The 26,920-nt window shown below is 31.2% G+C and overlaps 2 protein-coding genes and 3 long non-coding RNA genes across 5 annotated transcripts; 3 read left to right on the top strand and 2 right to left on the bottom strand.

Moving 5' to 3' along the window:
- The first annotated feature begins 565 nt into the window (after nt 1-565).
- Nucleotides 566-3,785, top strand: LOC105127960 (WUSCHEL-related homeobox 9). Its single transcript, XM_011029441.1, has 5 exons — nt 566-923; nt 1,158-1,445; nt 1,821-2,612; nt 3,023-3,240; nt 3,571-3,785. The coding sequence occupies exons 2-5, from the start codon at nt 1,310-1,312 to the stop codon at nt 3,574-3,576; spliced, it is 1,152 nt and encodes a 383-aa protein (XP_011027743.1). The 5' UTR covers nt 566-923; nt 1,158-1,309; the 3' UTR covers nt 3,577-3,785.
- Nucleotides 3,786-14,765: 10,980 nt separating this feature from the next.
- On the bottom strand, nt 14,766-15,716 carry LOC105127961 (kirola-like). Its single transcript, XM_011029442.1, has 2 exons — nt 15,450-15,716; nt 14,766-15,278 (listed from the first exon to the last, which is right to left on the bottom strand). Exons 1-2 carry the CDS (start codon nt 15,643-15,645, stop codon nt 15,022-15,024), a joined length of 453 nt encoding a protein of 150 aa, XP_011027744.1. The 5' UTR covers nt 15,646-15,716; the 3' UTR covers nt 14,766-15,021.
- Nucleotides 15,717-22,180: 6,464 nt separating this feature from the next.
- On the bottom strand, nt 22,181-24,128 carry LOC105127964 (uncharacterized). Its single transcript, XR_842745.1, has 2 exons — nt 23,501-24,128; nt 22,181-22,539 (listed from the first exon to the last, which is right to left on the bottom strand). It is a non-coding gene; the product is annotated as an uncharacterized LOC105127964 (long non-coding RNA).
- On the top strand, nt 22,547-23,444 carry LOC105127963 (uncharacterized). The gene is made up of 2 exons (XR_842744.1): nt 22,547-22,805; nt 22,855-23,444. It is a non-coding gene; the product is annotated as an uncharacterized LOC105127963 (long non-coding RNA).
- Nucleotides 24,080-25,115, top strand: LOC105127962 (uncharacterized). Its single transcript, XR_842743.1, has 2 exons — nt 24,080-24,153; nt 24,296-25,115. It is a non-coding gene; the product is annotated as an uncharacterized LOC105127962 (long non-coding RNA).
- The last annotated feature ends 1,805 nt before the right edge of the window (nt 25,116-26,920 follow it).

Here is a 26,920-nt window from a genome sequence, read left to right on the forward strand (position 1 = left end):
TATATTTTTAATTAAAAAAATATTATACATCGTATTACATCACATTATCATACACACAAAATAAAATTCACTACTTGCTAATCATAAAATTAATAAGAGTCACGTCTTCAGTTCTTTATGATTTTGGATTTAACCTTCTCTCTCCAAGATTAGAGACAATTTGTAAGTATTAGCCCCTGTATTATCCTCTTCAAAATTTAATTTAAGCATTCAATTAACTCGGTTTTGAAGATGTGGAAGAACTTATAAGAACTTCAACGAATCTTTAAAAATTAAAATTATGCTTCATTAATAATAATTGAATTTTAAGTAACCAAAAAAAAAAAAAAAAGAAGAAGAAGAGGAAGAAGGGCCCTCGAGTCAATCCAAAGCACACCTTACCTTGCCCAAAACAATTAAGTCGAACTAGCAATCACTGTACCACCACCGCTTTCCAATCAAACCCTAAATGTCAATAGCCATGCCACCACTTCTTGACTTTCAAACACAACACCACCTCCTCTACCCTATTTATTCCTGCAACAACCTCTTCCATTAGAATAATCCCTCACTTATTATCCTCCTCCCTTCCTCTCTCACCACCATTAATAACCTGCAAGCAAACCAAAGTGATGAAGCAAGAGTCTCCACTCCATAGAAATCTGAGTTAAGAAAATAATTATACTACTTGTGCATGTAGAAAGAAAGAGACAAACCGATCAGAACTACCCATTTCTCTAGAGTTACTAAAACTCTCTCTCACTTCATAACTTTATTTTTCTTTTTATTAAGACCTAGCTTCTGCATGTGTCAACTCTGATGAAGATTCCAATTTAGCACTCAGCGTGTATTCTTTTCCTTATCTTCTTTACCTCTTGTCCGGGGGAATTGGCTTCTACTTCGAGTAGAGTAGATGCATTTCAGTTTTAATGCAAAACTGTAAGGTAGGGATGGGACTGTACTTTCTCTATTTATTTTCTTCTCCTTTCTTGTCACAGGCGATTCCTGTTGCGTGGTTTTGTCTATTTTACAAACTTCTTTCACATTATAGTAAGTTCTTTATATATATATATATATATATATATATATATATATATATATAATCTGGTTGTTCTTATATTTTTCGTTGGGAGATGGAAAGAACTGTTTATTAATTGAGGAAAAACAAATGAACGCAGGGTTAGGTGAAGAGGCTATAAGAAGGGATGTTGTGTTTGCCTAGGGTATCCAGCAGCACCTCAAGCTAAAGCAACGAAAGGGCTTCTATGATATCTTCTTGCTTCTCCTTTGGTTGCGTTTAACTTCATAAGTTCTTGGCTGTTTTGTCATCATGGCTTCATCAAACAAACACTGGCCAAGTATGTTCAAGTCCAAACCTTGCAACCCTCACGACCACCAGTGGCAGCACGACATCAATCCTTCATCTATCATGTCAACTGGTTGCCACAGAACCCCTTACACATCAGGTAATAATCACCAAAATCTGCAATTATAGATTATTCATCTTTCAATCAAGTTTCATCCCTTTTCATTATTTTGTACAATGATATTCACTTTCATATATGCTTTTGACTCCTAAACAAAGGCGATGCTTTCAAGCCCGCCACAAACTTCATCACCCATGAATTTGTCATTATCTATATAAATATATTCTTCACTATCCTTTCATTTAGTACTTTGTAAATGATATTAATTGTTGACAAATAATTAATTGAATGATTTACTATGAACAGTACATAAACCCAACCTTTGAAGGCTTTCATTTAAAACACCCAATATAGCTACTGTTTTTTTAGGGCCTCTAATGGATTCTGAATGTCTAAAACATGTTTTGCAAACAGTTCCTGGATGTGACGAGAGAAGTCCGGAACCAAAGCCAAGATGGAACCCAAAACCTGAGCAAATTCGCATATTGGAGGCAATTTTCAATTCTGGAATGGTAAATCCACCAAGGGATGAGATAAGGAAGATCAGAGTTCAATTACAAGAGTATGGACAAGTTGGTGATGCCAATGTCTTTTACTGGTTCCAAAACAGAAAATCAAGAAGCAAACACAGGCTGAGAAACCTTCAAAACTCAAAACAACATAGCTCACAACAACAAAAAATTACCTCTCCAACTACCAAACCAGTGACCGCCAATCTCGCAGCTCCATCCTCTTCATCCTCCTCCTCAGAGAAATCCTCTCCAAAAGGGTCTAAAAGGACCCTCTCTTTGAGTTCTCCCACTTTTATTGATGCTTCCAACTCACCAACCAGTTCTGTTAACAAGACTTACTTTCAAGCACATAATGAATTTGTGCCTGAACCCTTTTTCTTTCACTCTCAGCAGACTGGAGGAGGGGGGACTGGGGCTTTTGCTCAAGGGTCTTGCTTCTCTGAGCTATCAAATATGGTTCATGTTCAAGATCATCACACTGTTGGGCCTTGCAGTAGGCTCTTGCTTAGTGAGATAATGAATTCTAGTGCTTCAAAGAAAGTAAATCATGAAGAGAAAAACCTAAAGATGCAACCGCAGCTTTGTTACACTCCTGTCTCCCAAGTGACTGGTAGCATAGGTCTCGCTCCTCCTCTTAGTCCTTCAACTGACACTAGCACTGTTGCTTTTCAATCTACTATTAATCAAATTCAAGGTAACATATCTTATCTAGTTTCAAAATTTTGCGTAATGCCCTACTTGCCAGCAAGTGATGAACACTTTCCAAGTATGTGTTTGAAATGTAATGGTATAAAGATTCTTCTGTAATGAATTGACAAAAACTCTCGAACTAGGGCATAATTAGGGTGTTTGAGAATATATATTTACACGTTTTTAGGCACGAAATTCACCCGAAATTTCATGAAATTGATTGATGTACAGGTTTTCAGTTATTGAACGAAAGAGAAGAAAATATAGATGCTATATAGGACACAAAGAGGGGAGATTTGTCTTTTGGATCCCCAATTTGTTCCTGTTGTCTAAGATTGACGTGTGCATGGCTTGATCGACCATGGCCTTAACTTTGACATTCCTTTTGAAAGAAAATGATTCTGTTCTTGGCAGGTTTAGGGCAGTCCGGTGGCACTACAATGTTGACGGTGTTTATCAATGACGTTGCTTTTGAAGTAACCATGGGCCCCTTCAATGTGAGAGAGGCTTTTGGTGATGATGTCTTGTTGATTCAATCCTCCGGTCAGCCTGTTCTCACCAATGAGTGCGGTGTCACCCTTCAGTCACTGCAGCATGGTGCTTTCTACTATTTGGTACCCTTTGGCGAACATGTGAGTTTTATTGACTCCTCTTCCTTATCTTCGTTCTTTTTTCCCCTTCTATTTATGAAACCATTTTTTATGCATTTGATGATTTAGATTCTTAAGAAGAATGGAAAGTGATCAATCTATTGGTTGACCAACATTTTTTTAAGCAATTGGCATAGGGGTTTGAATACAGAAAAAAGTGCCATATAGCATGAAATCTTAGAATGTGAGCCAGTTATTCTACACACACAAACTGAGCGATTTACGTTAAGAGACTTTTATTTCCTGTGTGAGAACAGTGAAGGTTTTGTTTACTAAAAGGATTGTTAATAAATTTTTTTTCTTGGATTGCAGATATAAAAAGTGTGGAAGCTGACGATATGGGCACTTCTAGCTGTGGTTCCGTGCATCTCATAGTTCCTAATTCCCTCTTTCTTAGGGTTTTAAATTAGGTTTTCAGCTGCTACAATATTTTTCTTTTATGGATCTAGGATAACATAAGAAGTTGTGGACCAAATGTATTTTGTTGCTTATTCAAGTAAAATATATAAATATGGAATATGCATATCTTATTATCCTTTTATTTTTATTTTTTATAATAGTTGATTTTATTAAAAACATGGCTATTTAAAATTAAAAAACTTATATTGAGATATATAAAAAAAGGGCAAAACAAATTTAAAACAACATTAGCAAGTTCATGCTGGTTTTTCTAAAATTTAATATATATCATCTTCATTGATTAAAAAATCGGATCTCGAGTATACAAAATCGATAAAGTGCATACATGTTTATCTATTTTATAGTCTATAACCAAGCCCTAGTGGAATATAGCTAAAGGTAAATGAGATCATATGCGGATAATGTGAACTCACATCCTGCTGAGCTGATACCATCCCCATACTTTCTGCCAGCTTTTAGGTAACTTGTTGCTGAAGGAATCTACTCTGGTCTTGGATCATTTATGTGATTTTCACTTCAAATTGTGTTCGGCTGTCACCTTGCAGTTAGGCTCATGAATTGTCAATTGGCTCGTTACCATATGATTTCAATTGACTCATTGGGAGCGGAGCTCGGGAGAAATTCCAGGGGGTAAATTATAATCCAGTCCCTCTAGTTTTGAGAAACAAATTAATTAGTCCTATTTATTTTCAAAAACTAATTATTTCATCACTTGTGTCTATTTTATGCTATTTTCTAATTTATCTCGTTTTTATTTAAGCAAATTAAAACAAATAAATAGTTATCATGAGAAAAGAAGAATTTTTTTTGAATAAAGTAATAATAAATTAAGGGTGGTCAACATTAGTTAAGATTCACAAATTAGTTTTTTAAAACAAAATTATATTATTTAATTCATTTCTCAAAACTAGAAAGATTAATATATAATTTACTCAAATTCTAGGAAGATTTGAATTGTGTAAGCTAATGTGAACGAATCCTTGAATCCACATGCAAGATAGAATAATCCAAGAAAAATAAAATTAGATTATAATACAAAACCTAATATAATGATTACTTAAACAATGACACCGAATTTATTGGAGGAAAAAAATTCCAAACCTATAATTATATTCAATCATAAAAATACAAGCGACTTCACCATTATAAAATAACCCAAACTCTTAAAAAAACACACACCTAAATAGTAGTTAAAATAACTCTATTTATATTAAGTAAAAACATCATAGACAATACTGGAAAAATAATAAAAAAGTTCTAAATAAAATAAAAAAATCATAAACTAATTAGAAAACTAATGAAACTCTTGCATAGTAATGCTTTTAGGCTTTATTACAAGACTTTCTTGATATATGATTGCTATAAAATTCTAACTCTATGGGAAACAAGTCATATGGAATTGTCTCGTAAAATTAAAGTCTAATTTAATAGTTAGTTTTATAATTATGCTTGTTATCATAAAATTATGTATTAGAAATCATAAGTCCAAAACCGATCTAAATATCCTTGAATACTAAAGATTGTTGTTCCGTAAGGAATCCCTGCAAACTAAGAATGATTGCCTAATTGATCTTATTGTAAAGTAAAAAATCCTTGCAAAAAGAAGATTCCATGTGTAATGAAATCATTGTCTTGTAAAAAATCACAAATCATATGAAAAGCAATCATTTTTCGACTTTTCTTATTTGCTAGCATATTTGAAACTTGACTTTAAATATATCGTTCTCTCTTACATGAATGATTTAATAAGCTTACTATACATAAATGAAAAGTTTGAGTCGTCTAATTTATAGATAACTAGAATCACGATAAAATTTCAACTATAGCTCTTTATATAAACCAAACAGTATACACAGGTCTAGCATGGAAAATTGATAATTTTTTAAGCCACAAAACCTGAATCAATCCAATCAATTCATCTTAGAACTTTTTAGTTTTAGACCTTATAGTAGGCACAATTCATATATCTAATAGGTCTTTTGGTGATACTTATTGGATTCTTATCATAAACCATATTTAAGATATTTTGAATCTCATAATTAACAATGCTATTTATTTTATTGTGAATGGAGTATATCATAGATAAGATTTAGGCGATAAACATTTAATATGTATTGGTTACATGTTTAAAATTTTCTTATAAAGGTAATGCTCAAACTCAGTTGTTTTTAATAAGAAGATGATACTAATAAAAGTTAAGTTACCATCCATTGTCTACTTATTTTAAGCATATCTAAAATCTATTAGAAGATATTGACATAATTGACATACGCACCAACAGATTTTTATCAAATTATCCAAGCTGTATTACATTTAATATATATTGGTTTCATGTTTAAAATTTCCTTTTAAAGGTAATGCTCAAACTCAATTTTTTTTTAATAAGAAGATGATACTAATACAAGTTAAGTTATCATCCATTGTCTACTTATTTTAACCATATCTAAAAATTATTAGAAGATATTGACATAATTAACATATGCACCAATAGATTTTTATCAAATTATCCAAGCTGTGTTACCTTTTAGCAAACCCCCCCCCTACACACACATGTATGTATGTTTGTGATGCAGATGATTAGTAAACACACACTAATTATTAATTACTCCACTCTAAGCTTATTTTTATTTTTATCTTACAATAATCTCAACTTTCATGCTCATTTTTTTTTATAGATAATAATCGAGAATATGTTAAGATTATGGTTAAAAAAGAATAGCCTAGGAGACAATAATTAAAATAGAAAAAGAAAGGAGAAAGGATAGAAAAGAAAATAGGCAAAGATATTGTAATAGAGAGAGAAAATAACCAGGAAAAGTACAAGGGAGACAACTTTTGTTTTCTCTGTAAAAGATGACACCATTGCTGATACCTATATCCATACCAATGAGGTCTGAAGATATGTTATCAAGCTTCAACCATAAAAAAAAGATGTGGAGGATCAGGGAAAAACATCTTAAAAGTTTGGAACAGCTTCATTGAAGATAACATTATTCCAATGAAGCCATAGATCCACATAATACAAGAGAAGAAAAGCTACCATGAAAGATTCTGGAATCTATCTTGCACCATAAAAGAATATTGATAACACATATCATCAATAAAATTTGGAAACATCTACTAATACCCCAACGAGAAAGGAATTTTATCTATAAATTCTAGGTAAAATCACAATGGATGAAGCGATGGCTTGAAAATTAAAAAATTCTTTTGCAAAACATATATCTTACTTGTTGACGAGTAAGGAAGTCATGCTAAAACTAGATAAGGATCTAGAGAAACAATTGCACTTTTGACGGGGTGTATTTTATCCAAACTAAAGACTGAAAAAGGTTGGGCACCACCATAAAACAAATGATCCAACAGATGGGAACAAGATTTTATTGTAAAAGACCATTTGTATTAACCGTCCAAATCTTGTCTAACCTGAAGTAAAGCATGGTCTTTGATTCTAATAAAATAATAAGAGAGATATCTGCTCCAATTCAAATTGAAACAAGAAGTGACGTCATTGTAGAGACCACGTCCAGATATCATTATTCCAATTACCCATATCAACAACCATAACAAAAATTTAAAAGAAGACAAATGAAATAACTTGGGGAAGGTTGTTTTTATACTCGTTGTTAGTTTTATTAAATATGATAATTTAATATGAATTCGTCCAAAAGATAAAAAAAAATTATGGTAGGGTGTATGGTTCATTATCAACTTTATATACCTATATACTTAGTATCTTTTTACTTATTATTTAGTATTCCTATCACGTAATTAAATTTCATAACTTAGGTTAACTTATATTTAAAAGATATAAACTTTATCTTTAATGAAACTTTCTTAGTCTTTTATATTACTTTGTTTGCTTATATTTACTTGATATAGGATGAGTTTCTTGAAACTTCCCTTAACTTGTAGCCCATCTTTTAATATATTCAAATGATTTGGTATATGATATATTAAATTTAAATAGTTTAGTTTAGTTTTCATCCAACAAACTTAGGGAGTGTTTATTTTGTGGTTGGACTTCCTTTTGAATTTTTTTTGCCTAAAAAAACAATAAATTGATTTTTTTATTAAAATCCAAGAAATCAAAAATATAAAAAAATTCTTTTAATAAATTTGAAATCAAAAAATACTTTTGAAAAGCACCTCGTACCACATTACTAAACACACATTTAAACATCAAAGTGAAGATTATTTCTGTTAGTGGAGATGCATTTATGTTAGTGAAGATGCCTTGTAATCAATATGTTAGTTACACGTAGCACTGAATTTATTCATGAAAGATAATTTATTATTAATAATGACTTTCTTTATCTTTAATATTCATTTATATTTGATTGATGAATCTAATGTTTAATTAATGAATCTAGAGTATAGATAAAATTCAAAGGACAAAAATTTTTTGAAAACACATTATAAAGTTATTATAATTATAAGATTCATGTTGCAATAAAACATTATTTCTAATTTTTTATGATCAATTTTGTATTAAAACTAGATAGTAAATAGAGCTCTTAAGATCATTACATATTATACTCTTTCCTTTATAAAAAAAAAAGTAATTACTCTTATAAAATGAGATATGAGAAATACTTTTGATTAATATATAGGTGTTTGCTAGATGACATATATATGGAACGAACCCGTAAGATAATTTTATATGGAGAGATCATTTATATCTATAGAAAAGCTCACGTGATAATTGTGTAAGTGACTATTAAACTTGAGATTTATCTTATATATGAAGTGTTATGCTTTGATACCAACCACATGTTGTCATAATCAAGGGTAACATATGAGTAAATATTTGTTATAGTGTAAACTATTTGAAGGTATTTGAGTAATTAAAAAATAATTTATCACCCTACGTGAATTAGAGAAAATGTTTCATTTGTTCTCAAACAATATTGTTTGTGAAATCCTTGGCTAAAGTGAAATGAGTTTTGAAAAGAGTTTTAAAATCTTATTCAAAAAATCAATGACTATAATGTTGACAATGCATTCAAACTTCATGCTATAATATCTAAATCAGAACATTCTTAATAAAGTGATAATAATTAGATTGAGAAACTAGTTACTTAAATGTTAAATTAAACCACTTATGACTTTTTTAATATTTAGGTGATTATGACAGGTTGCTAGACATTGTACTTGATCTTCAAATATAAATCTTTTAGGTATTAAATTGATAATAAATTAAATTATTTAATTTTTTTATTTAAAATTATGATTTATATTTGAGTCAACTTATTAGAGAACCTAAACAATTGCACATATAAGAGTTATTTGTTAGAAATTAAAATGAGATGATTAATCAAGTGTGACTTGATTGTAAATAAATTTTAGAAATTAAGGACTAGAAAGTAATTAATATAAGAGATTACAATTCTAGACCAAGAAACACTCAAGTAACAACTTAAAGGGAAAATTAATATTTTTCTATTTATAGGATTTTTAGATTTTTCTATAAATAGAATGTTATAACTTCTATTTATAGGATTTTTAGATTTTTCTTTAAATAGAATGTTATAGCTTTATTTTCTAAGAAAGAAGAGGGTGAGAAAAGTACAATAAATACCTTAAACACAAAAAAAAAAAACTAACATTCTAAGGTATATCAATTTCTCTATCCTAAAGGGTTCAAGAGATTTTTTAGTGGTTATTCATCTGAATTACTATTAGAGTTAGACATTTAGACGATTTATGATTTGTGATAAGCTAACTTTGAAGCAAATATTCAAAGTTAACTATTAGAGTTAGACATTTAGACGATTTGTGATTTGCGATAAGCTAACTTTGAAGCAAATATTAAAAGTTAAAAAGAATATTTAAAAAGAATATTTAATCTTTAGATAATCTTTATATAAACTTTAAACAATCTTAGATCCGTCTAATGAGATCTTTGGAACTCTCAAAAAATTTTAAATTTATTATTGTCATTGGGGGTATATATTTTGAAAAACCCAATAATTTCACTATCTTGTATGTTACTTTATTTTCTTCTATATATATTTGATTTGAGATAGATTCTCTAATAATTGCAATCCGGCTTTTGTTGAGTATGGTATTTCAAAGAATATTCACCACTGAAAAATCTTAAGTTACTAGGGAATCTCTTGGGATTTGAAGTGGTTTTATGTTACTATTTATAAAATGTGTTTATTCATTCTTTCAAGTTCAAGATGTATGTTGCATCTCCAATCTAGGTTTTTAGGGTTAATGTACCCAATTCACATTTATCCCAATGGTTTAAATATGACTATATCTATATATAGCCCTAATTAGAAGGACAGCTTGCATGCAGGAGTCAGGGAAAACTGACCCGAAATTGGAAAGGTATTGTTGTCGTCGATGATTAATATCCAGTTGAATTTGAACGTTTGAAGCACGAAAATATGGACATAGAGAAGAAAGATAGTAGTAGTTGATGACGGGAAGGTCAACATTTTTGTTGAGGACTGCGGATGATTTACGTGCACACTGGTGATAACAGTGTTAATACGATCACTACTTCGATTTGACTAAGCGGCTTGGATGTATCAATTAACACTCTTCTGTCACAAAATTCTTCATCTACGTCATTTACAACACATAAAACACTGTGGTTTTCATGAACCATCACGTATGATGACAGTGACTACTAAAGCGCATGACAAAACCAATCTTTCTGTCCATAGGCTGGAATATTTCGGTGGATTACAGGTGTTTGGGTATCTAAAGTGATTGGAGAAAGAAACAAGACATGGAAAGCATGGTGACTGTTTTGTGTTCAGAGGCTGTGCTTTTGGGTTCTTGAAAACTAGATGCTACATGCGTTGCAAGTTGGCGTTTGATTCATGGTCAACACTACATGCTTCCATGATGGGGGAATTAGGTGTGAGAACAGAGAGCTCGATGGGACTGTTCTAGCCCAAGTTCCGTGACCTTATCTAGCTAGTTAGTGCATATTCATGTATTGAGCAAGAAACCCACATGTCCGTGGTCAATCCATCTAGAGGTTTTAGAAACCACTGGCCAATTTACACTGTGCTTGTAGTAGTTCAGACCCACGTGATGCCTAGTGGTTATCAACCTAAAAAATATGTTAGGCACTGAAGTTTTAATCTCTAGATTATATTATGTGTGTGGATGACTTAGCCTAGCAGTTACTGTTTCGATCTTAGCTAAATAGCATCTTAGTTTTGAATATTTGAATTTCTATTTATATGGACTAATATCCCTTTTTTCAAAGGGTATCATGTTTGAATCTTTTCTTAAAATAAAAAGGAAAAAGAAAGAAAAATATATTTATTTTTCTCGGATAGATAATTGAAGTGCTGTTTATTCTTGAAGATGAAAAACAATGATGTTGGCTATCTAGCTAATGAGTTCATGGATCACACTGATACACAAAAGCATAAGAAAAGACTTCGAAGTAAAAACATATACTACTCATAGTTTTTGGTCTGAGTATCCAGTTGATGCAAATCATAAGGCCACAAAAGCTGTCAGAGGCCATTCCATTTTTTTTTTTCATAAACCCTCTGAAATGATTTTTTCTTTCTTTCTAATTTTCATATTTCTAGAATTAATTTCCAGTTTTCTGGTTTATTTTTAATTTTCTAGTTTAGCCATTAATCAAGTAGGACAAATTATTTGTGCTATTTGTAGGTTTTTAACCACCGTTTATTGAATATCCATGATTTACTGAGACTTTAAGTTTTGTTTCGTAGTTTATTGTGTTTTTTTCAGGGTTTTTAAGTATTAAAAAACCTTGTATCATTATGTTATATTCTATATTAAATTACATCAGAGTGGGATTGATTTCACTAAGTGCCTATTTGGCTGCGGGTGAATTTCACCGGCAACCATATTGAATATCATTTAGTAACAAAAAAAAAAATTGCTTCCTACTGATAGGACCCATTGAAAATCAAGATGAGACTGTAGGTTTTAGAGAAGCAGCAAAATGCTGTTTTTCGTGGGGCAAGAAGCTATATAGTGGAGCATGGCTCCACTGTAGAGTGCCAGTAAATTTTCACTCATACTGTTTACTAAACTTAAATTATTTTTTTTTTGAAAAACCAATCCGAGTGAATTAATTCACTTCCCCCGTTCCCCGAAAAGTTTAGTTTTTTTTCTTAATAAAACCAGTGCAGTTAATTAATTTTATTCGCATTGATTTTTAAAGTAAATTAAATTAGCTCGTATTGTAATCTCAATTTTATTTTTAATAATATTGTACCTAATTTTATTGTACGCTCAAAAAATCATGAAAACTATAATTCTTATTGAATGAATTTTGTACATAATGAAATTATAATTTTTTTTAAATAGTTGAGTTTTACTCGAAAACTAGTATTTAATAACACTACATATATTAGAAAGATATCGTATGATGATGTAATATTTGTGGAATTTGATCGCAATTCCAATTATGTTCTTGCCGAGTCCGACTTAGTTAAAAAAAATCAGTTTTTGTGTTTATTTTAATTATATTTTATTCAAAAAATTAGAAGGAGATCACTTAATAACGAGTGAATTAATTCAGTTTTTATTGTTATGTGCTTAAGAAACTATAAAAAATATAGTCATTGTTGGATAGATTTCGTATGTGATGATATTGCATTTAGTTTAATGGAATAATAAAAAATATTTGATATCAATATTATTTATTTCATGATGTAATAATAGTATTTAAATCTACAATATTTAAATATATTATTAATATTAATATATATTTTTTAATTATTTTATAACCTCAATATGAAATGTATTTTTTTAACCAAATATATTAAACTATTTTTTGTTTAACTTCAATTTCAACCACAGTTTTAACTAAACATATATTTTTTTAAATCAACCTCAACTAAAAGTACTTTTTATAAAAAAATTTTAAAACCACAACCATAACAGTAACCTCACTACTAAACACACCCTAAAGGACAATAGTGACAAAGCTTATCCTAGTGATGTTGATCAAGGTATGGAGATCATTAAGGACATTGTGAGGACTCTTGAATAGGCTTAATATTAATGATGTTTTGAATGATTTTTGAACTTGATTCCTGGAGATTTGAATTGAAATTTGGGATGTGATTAAGGAATTTAGAGATTAGTGCTGAGGTTTTTGAATTGAATTTCTAGATTTTTAATTGCAGCTTAATCAACTGAAATCTTTGGAATCTAGAATTAAATATTTGATTTAATTGGAATAATTAATTGGGAATCTAATTGAATCAAAATAATTCAACTGGACTCAAATGGAACAAACATGACTGAAATCAATGAATAATTTGGACTAAATTAAATTATCTTCATTGAATTGAACTAAAATAACAAATTTGGACAAAAATTTCCTTGTTTTCTTTGTAGTTTTTGGATATTTGATTTTATTTTCAATTTCATTTAGTTTGCCCTAAATCATCTTGTTCTTTCAATTGAATCAATTTAGACCTTTATATTTAATCATGTGTTGCAAATTCATCATTGGTTCACAAAATTATGTAATTATAACATATTTAACTTTTAATTTTGATTTTTTTCTTCAATTAAGCCCTCAATTGATTTTTAACTTTACTATTTATTTTGAACTCATACTTAAACTTTAAATTTCTTTTGATCTTAGCCAAATTAAATAAAATTAAGCCTTTTTTCTTATTTCTCTTCAATTCAAACCTCGATTATAGTCTAAATTAATTAAAAATTATTGGTCTAATTTCAACATCAACTATATTTTTTTTTATATGTTTTTGATTATTTCAACAAATAAAAATTAATTAAAAATGACAAAAAAATATTTTTTGAGATTTTTTAAGTTTCAAAAAATATATAAAAAGGATGGTAAAAAATTAGGTTATAAAAAAATTGTGAATTGTCATTCTTTCATGTATTTGTTTAACCATAACAAGTTCATGAACATAATTAGTTGCATTAAATAAAGTCATGTATCTATCTATTTTTGTAAGAAACTAAAATTACAACCTATGTTTGTTAATTAATATATTTCATGAAGTCAAGCAAAACCATCTATCAAAAGAACATATAATATCACAAACTATAAAACTAAACACAAAGGTTTCTTATTTTAAAGGTTAAAAAAAAAAATCAACAATGACAAATAAAATATATAAAACATTATATGAGTACAATATAGAAAGTACAACTTGCACATCAAAGCAATTGTGACAATGGGTGTTAAAAATATTTAACTTGCAAGTGAGTCAAGTAAGAATATAAAGTATGATCAAAGGTTCATCAGAGTATCTATTAGTCAATAAAAAACATGATGTCAAACGACACAAATTCATCAAACTCTCTGGAGCTTTTAAGATGCAACACCATCGTATAATTTTATCAAAATCTTTGGGAGGGTCATTGTGAGATCCCACATCGGAAGTGATTATCCAGAGCTAGGACCTTATAAGCAGTGCTGGTTGCTAATATGTTGGACGTATTTTGGGGCCATGCGTGGATGCCAGAAACAAAACCATGAGGGGGACCTGAGTAGAAGCCCGAAAATGAGTGGACTGGAAGGCCCAAAACGGACAATATCCAACATGTTAGGCCGGGCCGTTACATTTGGTATCAGAGCCGAGGACGACTTGTCTTCATGTGGGGGGATTATGAGATCCCACATTGAAAGTGATTGTCCAGAGCTAGGACCTTATTAGCGGTGCTAGTTGCTAATATGTTAGACGTGTTTTGGAGCCATGCGTGGCTGCTAGGAACAAAACTGTGAGAGGGAGCTGGGTCGAAACCTTAAAATGGGTGAACTAGGAGGCCCAAAGCGGATTATATCCAGTATGTTGGGTCGGGCCGTTACATTGGATATCAGAGCCGAGGATGGCTCGTCTTCAGGTGGGGGAATTATGAGATCCCACATCGAAAGGGAGTGTCAAAAGCTGAGGCCTTATAAGCGGTGTTGGTTGCTAATATGTTGGACGTGTTTTGGAGCCATGTGTGGCTGCTAGGAACAAAACTGTGAGAGGGATCTAGATCGAAGCCCGAAAATAGATAGACTAAAAGATTCAAAGCAGACAATATCCAGTATGTTGGGCTTTGCCTCACATTTGATACCAAAGTTATTACTAGATCATGCAAAGTTACACACAGGATGGCCACCTGAATTATTGTACAAGTACCAGGCTTATCTTTTCATGCTACACACCTCGTAGAAGGGAAGCATCAACAGCCTAACTGATGGCATCCAAGGATCCAAAGATCTAAAGTGCTCTATAGTATATACTGGGGCCTGGGAATTACATGCACCTTTAATTTGAAGCGTTTATTTCACAGTGCCACGTACGTACTAGGTAAATTAATTCACTTAAACAAAGGGCATGTTCTGTCGGGCTGTTCCTAGTTAATAGGAAGAAGGTAAGCATTAACATCCTTGTTGACGGAATCTAAACGGTGCAAGTAATAATCAGGATCTGGGCATGAGTGATTTTTCTTTTTAAATTCGACAGTCCATTTCGCGGTGCCTTCAGTGACCTCAAGAGTTGCCTGGAAGCTGTGATAGAAAAGCATCATGTTTCCTTCCAACACCTTGTAGGTGATTTTCTTGGCTTTAGGGTGAATCTCTACCACTTCATCCTTGAAATCCTCAAGTCCAGGCTTTTAAAAAAACAACGCCGCTGCTTGTTAAAGTATATGTATGCTTAAGGAAAACAAATGCTATAAAAAAAAAATTATGGAACAAAGTAATTAATAGATAATTATCTTAAGGAAAAAAGATTGAAAATGTCAATGAGAGTCTCCCTCCTTTAAGAAGTCTGAGTTCAAACCTTCATCGAAGTGAACGAGCTTGCGGGAGCCTACTTTACTCTCCCAACTAGAAGTACCGTCACCGAGTTTAATTTTTTTAACATTACAAGGAGAAATCGTCGGCAAGAGGTACGCTTCGTTCCTGTAGACGTCATAAAACTTAACTTCAGAGCATTGAATTGGTTTCTTGACCTCCTCCTTGCCAATTTGAGCCATATCTTTTGCTTGCTATAAGAAAACTAACGACTTGTAAGCAAAGTACAGGAGCCGAGGATAGATGCAATGTGGAGGAAGCCCTGGCGTCATATAGGATCAGAAGAGAATCACCTAGCCTCTAATGTAGGACCTAGCTACACATCAACTAGCCTCTAATGTAGGACCTAGCTACACATGTAGAAAAGGATAAAAAATTATTCATTGATTAATTTCCAGGTTCCCATTGGATGTCATATCGATCTAGTCTGGCAATGGCCTTATTTTTGCCAGCCATTTAAATGCGATAGATTCTTATGGTGATCCTCTAAGTTAATGATAGGATTGAAATAGACTCTCACCATGGATAGTGGCTCAAGTGGATTCTTCCTTCTCACCATGGACAGTGGCTCAATTGATTCTTCCTTCTCACCATCGACTTCCCTAAGGATTGCACAGAGTTATTAAATTTGAGGTCAAGTGAAAATAATGAAGATGAAAGATATGTATGATAGTTAAAATAGAATGAGGGAGCTATATCAGAAGAATTTCAAAATCCAAATATTGAATTAATTGTTTTATTAATTGTCGATGAGCACTTGTGATGTCTTTCAACAAAAAAAAAAACTAATCAATTGTTTTAGTACATTATTACGTTGTTAATTTGATCTAAAATAACAATTAAGGATATTATCTTATTAGATTGTTAGAAAGTTAAAATAAATAAATGCCAATAGAAAATATTCTTTTGTGGTTTACGAATTTAAAATAAATGCCAATGGAAAATATTCTTTTGTGGTTTACGAATTTATATCAGTAATTTTCGATTGAAATGGTAATGAAATTTAAAAATAATTATGTCAGAATTTTTATTAGTATTTTTAATATTTCAAATCATTGATAAAAATAGTGATAAAAATCCTTTCAAAGATTTATAAAAATAAATAATACTCAACAACTCTTTCAAACACAACCTCAACAAATCTTCTTTCATTTTCATATGAAAACCTCCCCATCTCTCTTTATCTTCCTGGAACCTCCATTAATTCTACCACCAGAACCCGCTAGTGCAACACCTCTTCCAAGACCGAACCTTTCATCCCCTGGTTTCTTTTCTTTTCATCCATTAAATAATTTTTAGATTTACTAATGAAATTCTTAATTAGTATTTATATTCTTAGTCTATTGGCATGAGTTTTATGGACAAGCTTAAAGACATAAATACTTTATTGGTAAAACTCTCGTTGGTAATTTATGTTTTGTTGGTGAGTCCATTGAAAATAAAATTACCTATGGATTTATTGGCGGCAAAAGCACGTCATAAAAAAATTACTCACTTTATTTCGTTAGTATTTTCATCGGTAAGTATAATATATCACCGATATAAAAACCATATGTAATTCTATTAGTGAATGTTTTTTGTTTGTTGGTATTTCCTAGGTGAATTTGACATATAACTGATAAAAAAATTGTTTGGAATTTCACTAGTCATTAAATAGCGGGAGTGGCATTTGCAGTAATTTTTTTCAATTCTCTAGAATATACTAATAGACTAAGTTCATTGGTAACACCTTTAGTAATAATTTAAAAAATTAAAAAAATATATTAAACAAAAGTAGAAAATAATTAAAATAAATTACATTAATATAAAAATTAAATATTTATTACAAATTCAAATATAATTAATCTAAAATAGCGACGCTAGAAGAGGAGGAGACATGTCATTACCGGGGTCGTGGGGCCAATAAGAGGAAGCACATGTGCCATTCATCTGCAATCTCATTTCCATTACCAATCGGTGGAGTTCTATCATCTTAGCACTAGATCTTTCATAATCAACAAGATGGATAGTCCAAACTTGAACTCGTTAGTCTAAAATCATCTATTTATGTTTTATGTTAATCTATTGAAATTCACTTATAAATTTAAGTATTTCACTTATTGTATAATTCAAACTTTAGTGTATTAATGTAGAATTTATATTTTAAGGTCTTTTTGAAATTTAGATAAAATAGTTTTAATTTGTCATTTAATGAGATTGAGTGTAATTTATAACTTAGTTGTGTTAGAATTGAAAAAATAATAGGTAATTTAATGAGTTTCAATTATTTTTTGTCAATTTTATGATCAAATTGAAATTTTGAAAAAAAAATGAATTTACGTGAAATTAATATTAGTTAATAACATTTATATTTATTGCTTGTTGAACTTATACATATTAAAGAACAAAGAGCTTGTGCACTAAGTCACCAAAAGCATAATAACTAGACCCCCACTCAATAATTATAGAGAATTATATGAACAAGAAATATAAAAAATATCTTGAAGATTAGTTAATTATTTGATAAGTCAAGAGAAATACTTTGAAGAACCAAAATAAAACAAATCTCTCCCAACTCACAATAATAATTATTGAAATCAAAGTTCAAAAAAAATTATTTACAAGCTAAATAACTTGTTTATACTAGGTAAAAATGTCTTAAATGATATTGGAAAACTAACAAAAGGGCTCTAAATAAAATACAAAAAAGAATCCTAAATTAACTAGAAAACTAATACAATTCTTACATAATAACTTGTAGATCTTATTACGAGGCTTTCTTAATGTTCGATTGACTTAAAATTTTAACCTAATATAAAACAAGATCTTTGAAAATCTTTGATAAACTATCAACCTAAATCCAACAGTCGAATAAAAAATTATATATGTTAACATAAAATTATATATTATAAAAAATAATCTCAAAATCACCTCTAACGTTCTCGAATTAGGGAAACTTTGTCAATGAAAAAATCCACAAAACAAAAGGAAACATAAGTTGATGACATGAAAACCCTAGCCAAAATAATTTCAATTACTACCACATATACTTCTTTAATAGAAAATGAATCGTTGCTAAATAAGAAGTCCACAAATCATTAAGAAACAAATAACAAAACTTTTACAACAACTTCTAGCCTAACTTTAAACATGTTCTCTCTTATTTAAATGAATTAATAGGCTTATCATACATAGAGGAAAGTTTAAAATGTCTAGTTTCTAACCCAACTAGAATTTCAATGAAATTTTACTTCTATCTCGAGATATATCCCAAAAAGTACATGATGATCTAGGATAACATATTTGTAACTTATCAACCCAAATATTTAAAATCAACCCAATCAATTTATCTTTGATCCTCTTAGTTTTAGACTTTACAATGGGCCTAATTAGTACTTATAATGGATCTTTTGATAATGTTCATTGATTTGCATCATTTACCCTTTCCTAAAAAAGATTTGATTTCGAATCATCACCTTGATTAAATGTTGACAAAAAAACATATTAACCTAATTTTCCAATTTTATTCTTTTTATTTTTTTATATAAATCATAAACAACCAAATCTCAAATAATCATCCTTTTTTTACTTTTACCATAACTAGGCTTTAGATAACGACAATAATGAAATAATACCAACTAATGTGAATCTCAAGGATATAAAAATCTAAAAACTCACAGGCAAGATTGATCACATATCCTAACAAAAGCTAAATTCAAGTTTTTGAATTAAGCTTGATATAATAATAACTTGTATCAAGGCACCAAGACTACAATAATCAAACCCCTATCTGATGATTATAAAGAATCGCGAATAAGAAGTATGAAAGATGCCACGAAGATTGGTTAGTTTTTTATACATTAAGAGAAGTTCTTTAAATAACCAAAACAAGAGATATCTCTCTCGGCATGCAATAATAATTGTTGAATATCCTTGTATCATTAGGAAAAAAATCTTTTCCAAATAATTAGTTCGCAAGTCAAAAGGCGATAAATAACACAATCATACAGCACCTTCTGACATGTATCATGATACCTTCCTGAGCTTTGATTAATATGAAATTTTAACTCAATATAAAAAAATACCTCTTAAAATCTCTTATAAAATCCCCACCTGATCCAACAATTATATTATAAGTTATGCTTATTAATGTAAAACTGGAAAATATAATTAATATTACTTTAAAATTTAAATTTAAATGTATAGATGTATCATTTACTATATCTATATCCTTCTAGTCTAGTAAAGTTGTACTATCATTGTCATAATGTGCACAACATTGAATGACAAAGCTGCCTTCTAAAAGTGAATGAAGTTTTGAGTTTAATCATAAAGTTATGATTAGAGGGAATCATCATCTAGTATCATAGTCAATAGAAAACCTATGGTTTGTGAGAGTTTGGGTAAAAAGATTAGTTATGCAAGGGAAAAACTTATCACCCTCAATGTACCGTACCTAAGGTAAGCTATATTATTGATTTACTATTATTTCAAGTCAAGTTTCTATCCATTGATCATATCTAAAGCTCAAGAAAAATCTATCTTCATGAAAAAGTCTCTTATCTTATAAGGTTAGATCATAACTGTTTCAAGGCCCTAAATTTATAATTGTATTTATCTCATATTTTGTATCTTTAACACCTGAGATTATACTTTATAGTGTAATTTTATATCCATAAATATTAAAGTTTATATATAAATCCTAACACTTCAAATAACGAAATAATTGTGTAGAATTTTTGATATTTTGACCAAATTCTAATGGATAATTATAAACAAGTTATGATATTGATTTTGTATTTTAAAAATATGATAAAAATATGACTATCTTTTTTAAACAATATGCTTGAAAACCTTTAGAATTTGGTCTTATACAAAAAAAAATACATATTTTATGTGTTTTTGAAATGAGGGAATTTTTGGATTTTTTTTTAAATTGTTAGAGAAAATCAGGAATTTTTCATTTTAAGTCCATATCTTACCATGTAAGTCTACAGTCTAATATTAATTGAAATTCTTAAAGAAAAATATATTTTTTTATTTTTCTAAAATAAGAAATTTTTAGATTTTTCAAAGAAAAACATATTTTTGTGTTTTTTGATATAAAAAAGTTTTAAAAAATTGAAGTTTTTCAAAATCTTAGAGAAAAATCAAATATTTTTAATACCAGGTTTAAATATTAAATGTAAGTATACAACTAAATATTTGGCAAAAATATCAAGAAAATATGTGACTAACCAAAATATAATTTTAAAATGGTCCTAGAGATTTTTCAAACTTTTTTAGTATTTTTTTCTAAAGTTTTGTTTGGCTAAGTACTAAAGTAAAGACAAATTAAAAATAAAGGGAAAGGCATTAAGGTGTATTAGATAAATACACTCTTAGTCTAAGAGCTGGCTGGTTGGGCCCATGACCTAAGGTTAGCTTATTTGGGTTGGGTCAAGTAAATTCCTAATGATTTCTCTTTTTTTTTATTGTATGTAAATGTGAGTTGGGCTAGAGGTCCAGCCCATCTTTCCCTTTACGGTAAAATAAAAAACAGCAGTGGCAGGACATGAATTAATTCATGGCAAATGTGTTGCCCATGTTAAAGGTCCAGCCTATCTTGCCCTTTTTTTGTCCGTCTCCTCTCTCTTCATTGCACTATATTATTTTTTTATCATTTTTTTTTTACTATGCTAGAAATCAAAAAGACACTTCAAATTTATCTCTTTTATTTATTTATTTATTTATTGTGGTCGAAAGTTACCGGGACACTTCAAATTTATCTCTTTTTTTTTTTTTTTTTTTTTTTGTGGTCGAAAGATACCGATGGTTGAAGGAGCTTCGGGATCACGCTGATGCCAACAATGCGATCATGCTCGTAGGAAACAAAGCAGACCAGCGTCACCTCCGAGCAGTTGCCTCTGAAGATGCAAAGGGTTTTCCTAAAAGAGAGAACACATTTTTCATGGAGACTTCTGCCCTCGAATCAAATGAATGTTGAAAATGCTTTCACAGAGGTGCTGACCCAGATTTACCGTGTTGTAAGCAGGAAGGCTCTTGACGTTGGATGTGACGGAACATATTTGCCCAAAGGACAGACAATTAATGTTGGCAGCAGAGATGATGTCTCGGCTGAGAAAAAGGCTGGATGTTGCTCATCTTGAGCATTGTTAAGTTTTGAAATGTTTCAAGATTTTCTCAGAATAATATTGAAGACCCGGTCTACAGATTATCGTCTTTGGGATTCCATTCCCTGTTCATAGCATACAGGTTTAGCTGACCATTTGACAATATGCTACGTTGACAAAAAATATTCAACTGTTAAATGTTACCATGTCTCAAGAACGAGAGATGAATGGTTAGCCCATTTTGGATCTTCAAAACCAAACAGTCGCTTATTTGCTGTTCTCTTAATCAGTTAAATTATGAATTCTAAGTTTGGTTGTCTGGGTCTTAAACGAGTGGAGACTGGCTTGGACGGAGCACGAAATAATAAAGCCCAAAGCCGAAATTTCATGTTTCGAGACTCTACTCGATGCATCACATGTATCTGCATTCTACACAATATGCGAGACTTCGATACATTCCAAGCTGTCGATTTTGTTCTGTAAATATTAGTATATGAAATAATTAAATTGAATGTAGTTATATCAGGCACTTAAAACTAGCATAACACAATAATCCTCTGAACATTGCTCCATTTAATTTCCTTGCAAATAAAAAACAAAATAACAAATCAAGCCGAGAGAACACTTTCAACTTCGATCCTCTCTCTCCCCCTCCTTGATCAAACATTCAATAAGGGGATTCAGAGTCAATTGTACGGATTAGAGAAAATGCAGGCGAGTATCCAAATTAAGAGCCCAGCGACATCCACATGGTTAGCTTACAAATCCCGTTATTACTTGAACACAAAGTAAGTCACAAAACTTGTAACTGTACATAAAAACCAGTAAGAACCTTGGTTGTAAGTACCTGCCGATACAATGGCTGATACCTGAACACAAAAGGTAAGTCACAAAACTTGTACGAACTGTACATAAAAACCAGTAAGAACCTCGGTTGTAAAAACCTTCCAAAACAGAGGCTGATCCCCCATTATTCTATTGCATCTGCAAAACATGGTTCAATCATGAATCAGTAACCCATTGAGTGAAGAGAAGGAACCCCAAGATAACTTGAATAAATTTTATCCTGTCACAGCTTTGGGTAAAACCCAGATCTCAGAGTAAACATAACGAAGGAATGAATGATAGATGACTGAAGCAATTACAGTCCCGGTACCATGTAAACCAATGGGAAGAATATAATTCTATGAATGAAGAACTACCACTACACATAATAGCATAAAAAATATTTAGCAGGTAGCACAATTGTTGCTCCATGGTGGTGCTTCATTGTTTTTAAACAACTATCCAATGTATAAGACCAACAACATGATGATTCCACCTTTGAAAAGAAGATTCCATAACGATAATTCAAAATGGAACATAATATAGTCTTCAAGGAAAAACCAAATCGCAGTTCACATGGAATACAAAACTCTTGTAGAATCAAAAAAATGGGATAGGAAGCTTCACAACCCGCCACTGAAGCCATATTTGAGTCCAAAGGTTACAGAGACACAAGTAAGAAGTCTATATATGATAGCATTACGCCTATAGAACACAGTGTCATTAGTTATTTGGCAGGAGTTGACCCCCTCACCAAACTCCATCAACTTGATCAAAGTTCACAGAGCAGCTTTCAACACCACCCTATAAACCAGGTCACATCCATGATTCAAGCCTATAAGATAACTCTCTGAAGCAATCAGCTGTTGCTCTATATAATTGTTGAGCAATGAGAGACATTATTTCATCAGAATGTTCGATCGAACCTTGATTAAGCACAAAATTGATCATTCCATTTCTATACCTCGAAGCTATTGATTACTTAATTATTCTTGATTTCCCTAGAATTAATCAAAATTCATTAAAGATGCATTCATCACCAACACCAAAAAAATCTTGGAACCCAGATCAAAAGTCAAACCATAAAACATGAATATATTAAAAATAAATTAAAACTCACCAATTATCGGGTTGCTTTTTCTTTAGCATCATTAGAAGGCGAAGAAGAGGAATCATCAGTCCTTGAAGAGGGTAAAGGATTGGATCCCTTGATGATCCAGCCAAGCGCGAAAAACGAAACACCAGCCAGAATAGCAGTGCCCCAAGCGTGAGAATACCATTTGCTGTACTGCCTAATAGCAAACCTCCATTGTTCCCTCAGTGTTGCAGGGTCCGGATTTGTTGTCTCAGGTGGGTTCGGGAAATGGACCTTTTGACCCGCGTAATTGCCGTTGCCGGGTTTAATTTCGGTGGGGTTTTTATTAGATGAAGAAGAAGCAGAAGAAGAAGGTAGGTTTTGGGGATCTGACATGGTAAAGCTATGGATGGCTGCTACAAACAAGTGGCTACTTATGTTTGTGCTTTCTTTTGTTGTCGGTTGTCTAGTGGTGGTCTTATCTTTAGTGATTTGCCACCTGTCCTTGTGAGAGATAGAGACCTCCCGCCCATGTACTCTTTTTAATGTGGCCTTGTAACTATGATTGGACACGAGGTGAACTCGGCATAAGGCGCATGACAGAAGATTGTACAGCGCAGTTCGCGGGAAAAAGAAGGCTTAGCTCCAGGATACCTGGTAGACCAAATAGGGGTGGAGAAGGAAAGAGGAAGTATCTAGTACGCTCGTTTCCTACATGGTTCTCGTTCAATTTCTTCTTTTATGATAATTAAAACTTATTTCTCCTTGAAATAAAAAATCTTGTCAAGTATCCGTAATGATTTTACACGTACCCACTTTCTTCTTGTTGATAAAATGCAGAGAAATTAGAAGCTTGGCATGGTGTTTAGCAGAGGAAGCTTGTCCTTTTGTTTTAGCAAGTGAAGAAAATGGGAAGCGAGGCAAAAAAAAAAAAAAAGCCAACAGCGAAGGATTCAAGTCAAGAGTAAATCGCACTTGCATAGTGGGGACACAAAGCATGTCATAGCTGGCATGGCCATCATCACTCGTCTTTGGTGTCCCTTGGTTCCTCATGAACAGAGGTTGGTTTTCTTTTCTTTTGACTCTCTACCATATATCTATGTCTTTAAATCGATTGGGTTGCTTTAATATCAGTTTTGGATTGGTGGGTCAATGATGAAAAGGAAAGGAGAAGTGAGAGGAAATGGAAGTTAGAATCTTTTTGCAGTTTTCTTTACTGGGTCCTTCGCATGGCGAAGCTGCTTTGTGTTAATTTTTGTTTGCTAAATGGAAAGTATATTTTCAAAATTTTAGATTTCTTTTTCTTGCACTGATTGGGAAGATGATCTACGGTTGAGTTGCAAGTATTGCTTTGTGTTAAGAAGTTAATTGCTCAAAGTGCTGCTGCTGTTGGTTTAGATTTGTTTGGTTCTAAAAGAATGCTGCCGACCAGGGAAGTCTTTCGACTTTCCTGCTTCTTTCTCTTTGTTTTCCTTGCTTGTTGACGATATTTTATCAGGGTTGATTTTTTAAGCTGCTGAGGCAGCGAGCAGCCATGTAGTAGAAGCTTGGCAAGGTCTCTAAATGTTACGATAGCTAGAACTGATGATTTAATGATTTGTTTGTGTTTACTGGGCAAGTGATCTAACACTTCGCAATCAAAATCTTGTCTGTTTCTTTAGTTTATTGGATTGGGTTACAATCTTGATCGGTGGTTGGTATGATTCATGTCAAATCTAAATCCACTTTTTTTCTAGATATGACTTGGAGCATTGTGTTTACATCAAAAATAAGCGTTCATGTGTCTTCCAACAAGGATTATTTACAACAAAATAGATTTGGTGCACGCCTGTCACCCTCACGGTGCCTTACATATCTATTGGGTTTGCAGGGTATTCAGTGAGCCGTGGGGATTAGTTATGGTGCGCAAGCTGGCCCGGACACCCCACATAAATAAAAAAAAAAAAATAGAGGAAAGGAGTTAAAATTTATCGAGTAGAATGAAATCAGTCGCGATGAAAGAATTCTAATTAAATAGTAGGCATGAAAAAATTGTCGATCAAACAACTAAAAGTTATAATTGATGACAATAGTGTTTGAACAAGTATAAATAACTAGAAGATATAATTTCTATTCAAAGTGGTATTCTTCAACATAAGAACTAATTAAAAATTTTAAATTAACTTGGATTCATGTGTATCAATAAAAAAGGAGTTTGGTTTATATTATGAATTAATAAATATTTTTATCAATATTCATATAGGATCATGATTACCTATATAACTAGGATTCAAACTCCTATAACAATATGAATAGGACTAGATACTATTATAAATGGTGATCAATCTTTTATATTCACTTCTATAATTTTATCAATATTTTCCCCAAGATGGTTTTGTTGCTTTCTTTGATTTTATTTTTATTTATTGTTTTCTGTTATATTTAGATTATTATAATCTTTCTTTTTAAAACCCCTTTTTTTTACACCGTTGTTCTTTATATAACATCCACAATTTCTTTTGATTCAATATTTATTCTAGAAGTCATTAAAACATGTCTAAAAACACATAAGTAAACTTGTTACTATTGTACTAGACAAATAGTTAGTACATGCAATAGAGACAAACCAATTTATTAATCATAAAAAGCTTGATAACCTGTCTTTTCTCTTATTTTCCAATGAACTAACCAATTTTATATATGCACCTAAAGATAGATCTTCATTGTCTAACTCACTATCACAACAAAAAACTAAATCTAGATACATTTGTAATATCTTCATGTAGCCTCTTACATTTCCATTGATTTCAATGGATTCATCACCACCAACTATAAACGGATATATTAGCGCATTAATACCCCTTATAGAGCCATATATATACCATGTTTATGGATTAGATGGCGTTATACGATGTTCATGAGTAACTATAATAAATCCTAGTCAATCAACTATAGTTGCTACTGAAAGGACTTTTTATTATTAGCTTGTAAATATCTCAAATATTAATATAAGAGTTCTCAGTATAAAGATGGAGAAAACAACAAACACGACCTACTACAAACAATATCATAATGGTCAATCAAACTATATAAGTTATATTTGATTAGTTAAATAAGATGCAGAACAAGCTTTGTCAGAATATGCATAATAATGTATGGATCTATACACTTGAGGAGGCATATCCTAGAGAATTTAGTAATAATAAGCATTCTAATATGAGTGTTTAGAATGAGTATACCTAACACATAAAGGTATTTCCAAGCATATCAAACAAAATAACAAATACATCCTAACCTTGGCATGATAGTAATTACCACGCTAACCACTCCCTAAATATATAAATAATTATAAGTTAATTACTTGGATTCATAGTACTTTTATTCCATACCATAACTTGTTATTGTTTAAACTTGTGCCTCAAAGGTTATGTTATAACAAGAGAAATCTCAATTCTCTTGCACAGCAACAAATCCCTAATGTTGATT

This window comes from Populus euphratica, unplaced genomic scaffold, assembly GCF_000495115.2.
Source record: "Populus euphratica unplaced genomic scaffold, PopEup_1.0 scaffold15.1, whole genome shotgun sequence".
NCBI lineage: Eukaryota > Viridiplantae > Streptophyta > Magnoliopsida > Malpighiales > Salicaceae > Populus > Populus euphratica.

What these genes read in the sequence shown, in the direction of transcription:
- LOC105127961 (XM_011029442.1), bottom strand. Translation starts at nt 15,645, where the DNA reads ATGGCTCAAATTGGCAAGGAGGAGGTCAAGAAACCAATTCAATGCTCT. An exon ending in GCTCGTTCACTTCGATGAAG is followed by an intron (nt 15,279 to 15,449) that starts GTTTGAACTCAG and finishes TTTTTTAAAAGC; the next exon opens with CTGGACTTGAGGATTTCAAG.
- LOC105127960 (XM_011029441.1), top strand. Translation starts at nt 1,310, where the DNA reads ATGGCTTCATCAAACAAACACTGGCCAAGTATGTTCAAGTCCAAACCT. An exon ending in CAGAACCCCTTACACATCAG is followed by an intron (nt 1,446 to 1,820) that starts GTAATAATCACC and finishes TTTTGCAAACAG; the next exon opens with TTCCTGGATGTGACGAGAGA. An exon ending in TACTATTAATCAAATTCAAG is followed by an intron (nt 2,613 to 3,022) that starts GTAACATATCTT and finishes TGTTCTTGGCAG; the next exon opens with GTTTAGGGCAGTCCGGTGGC.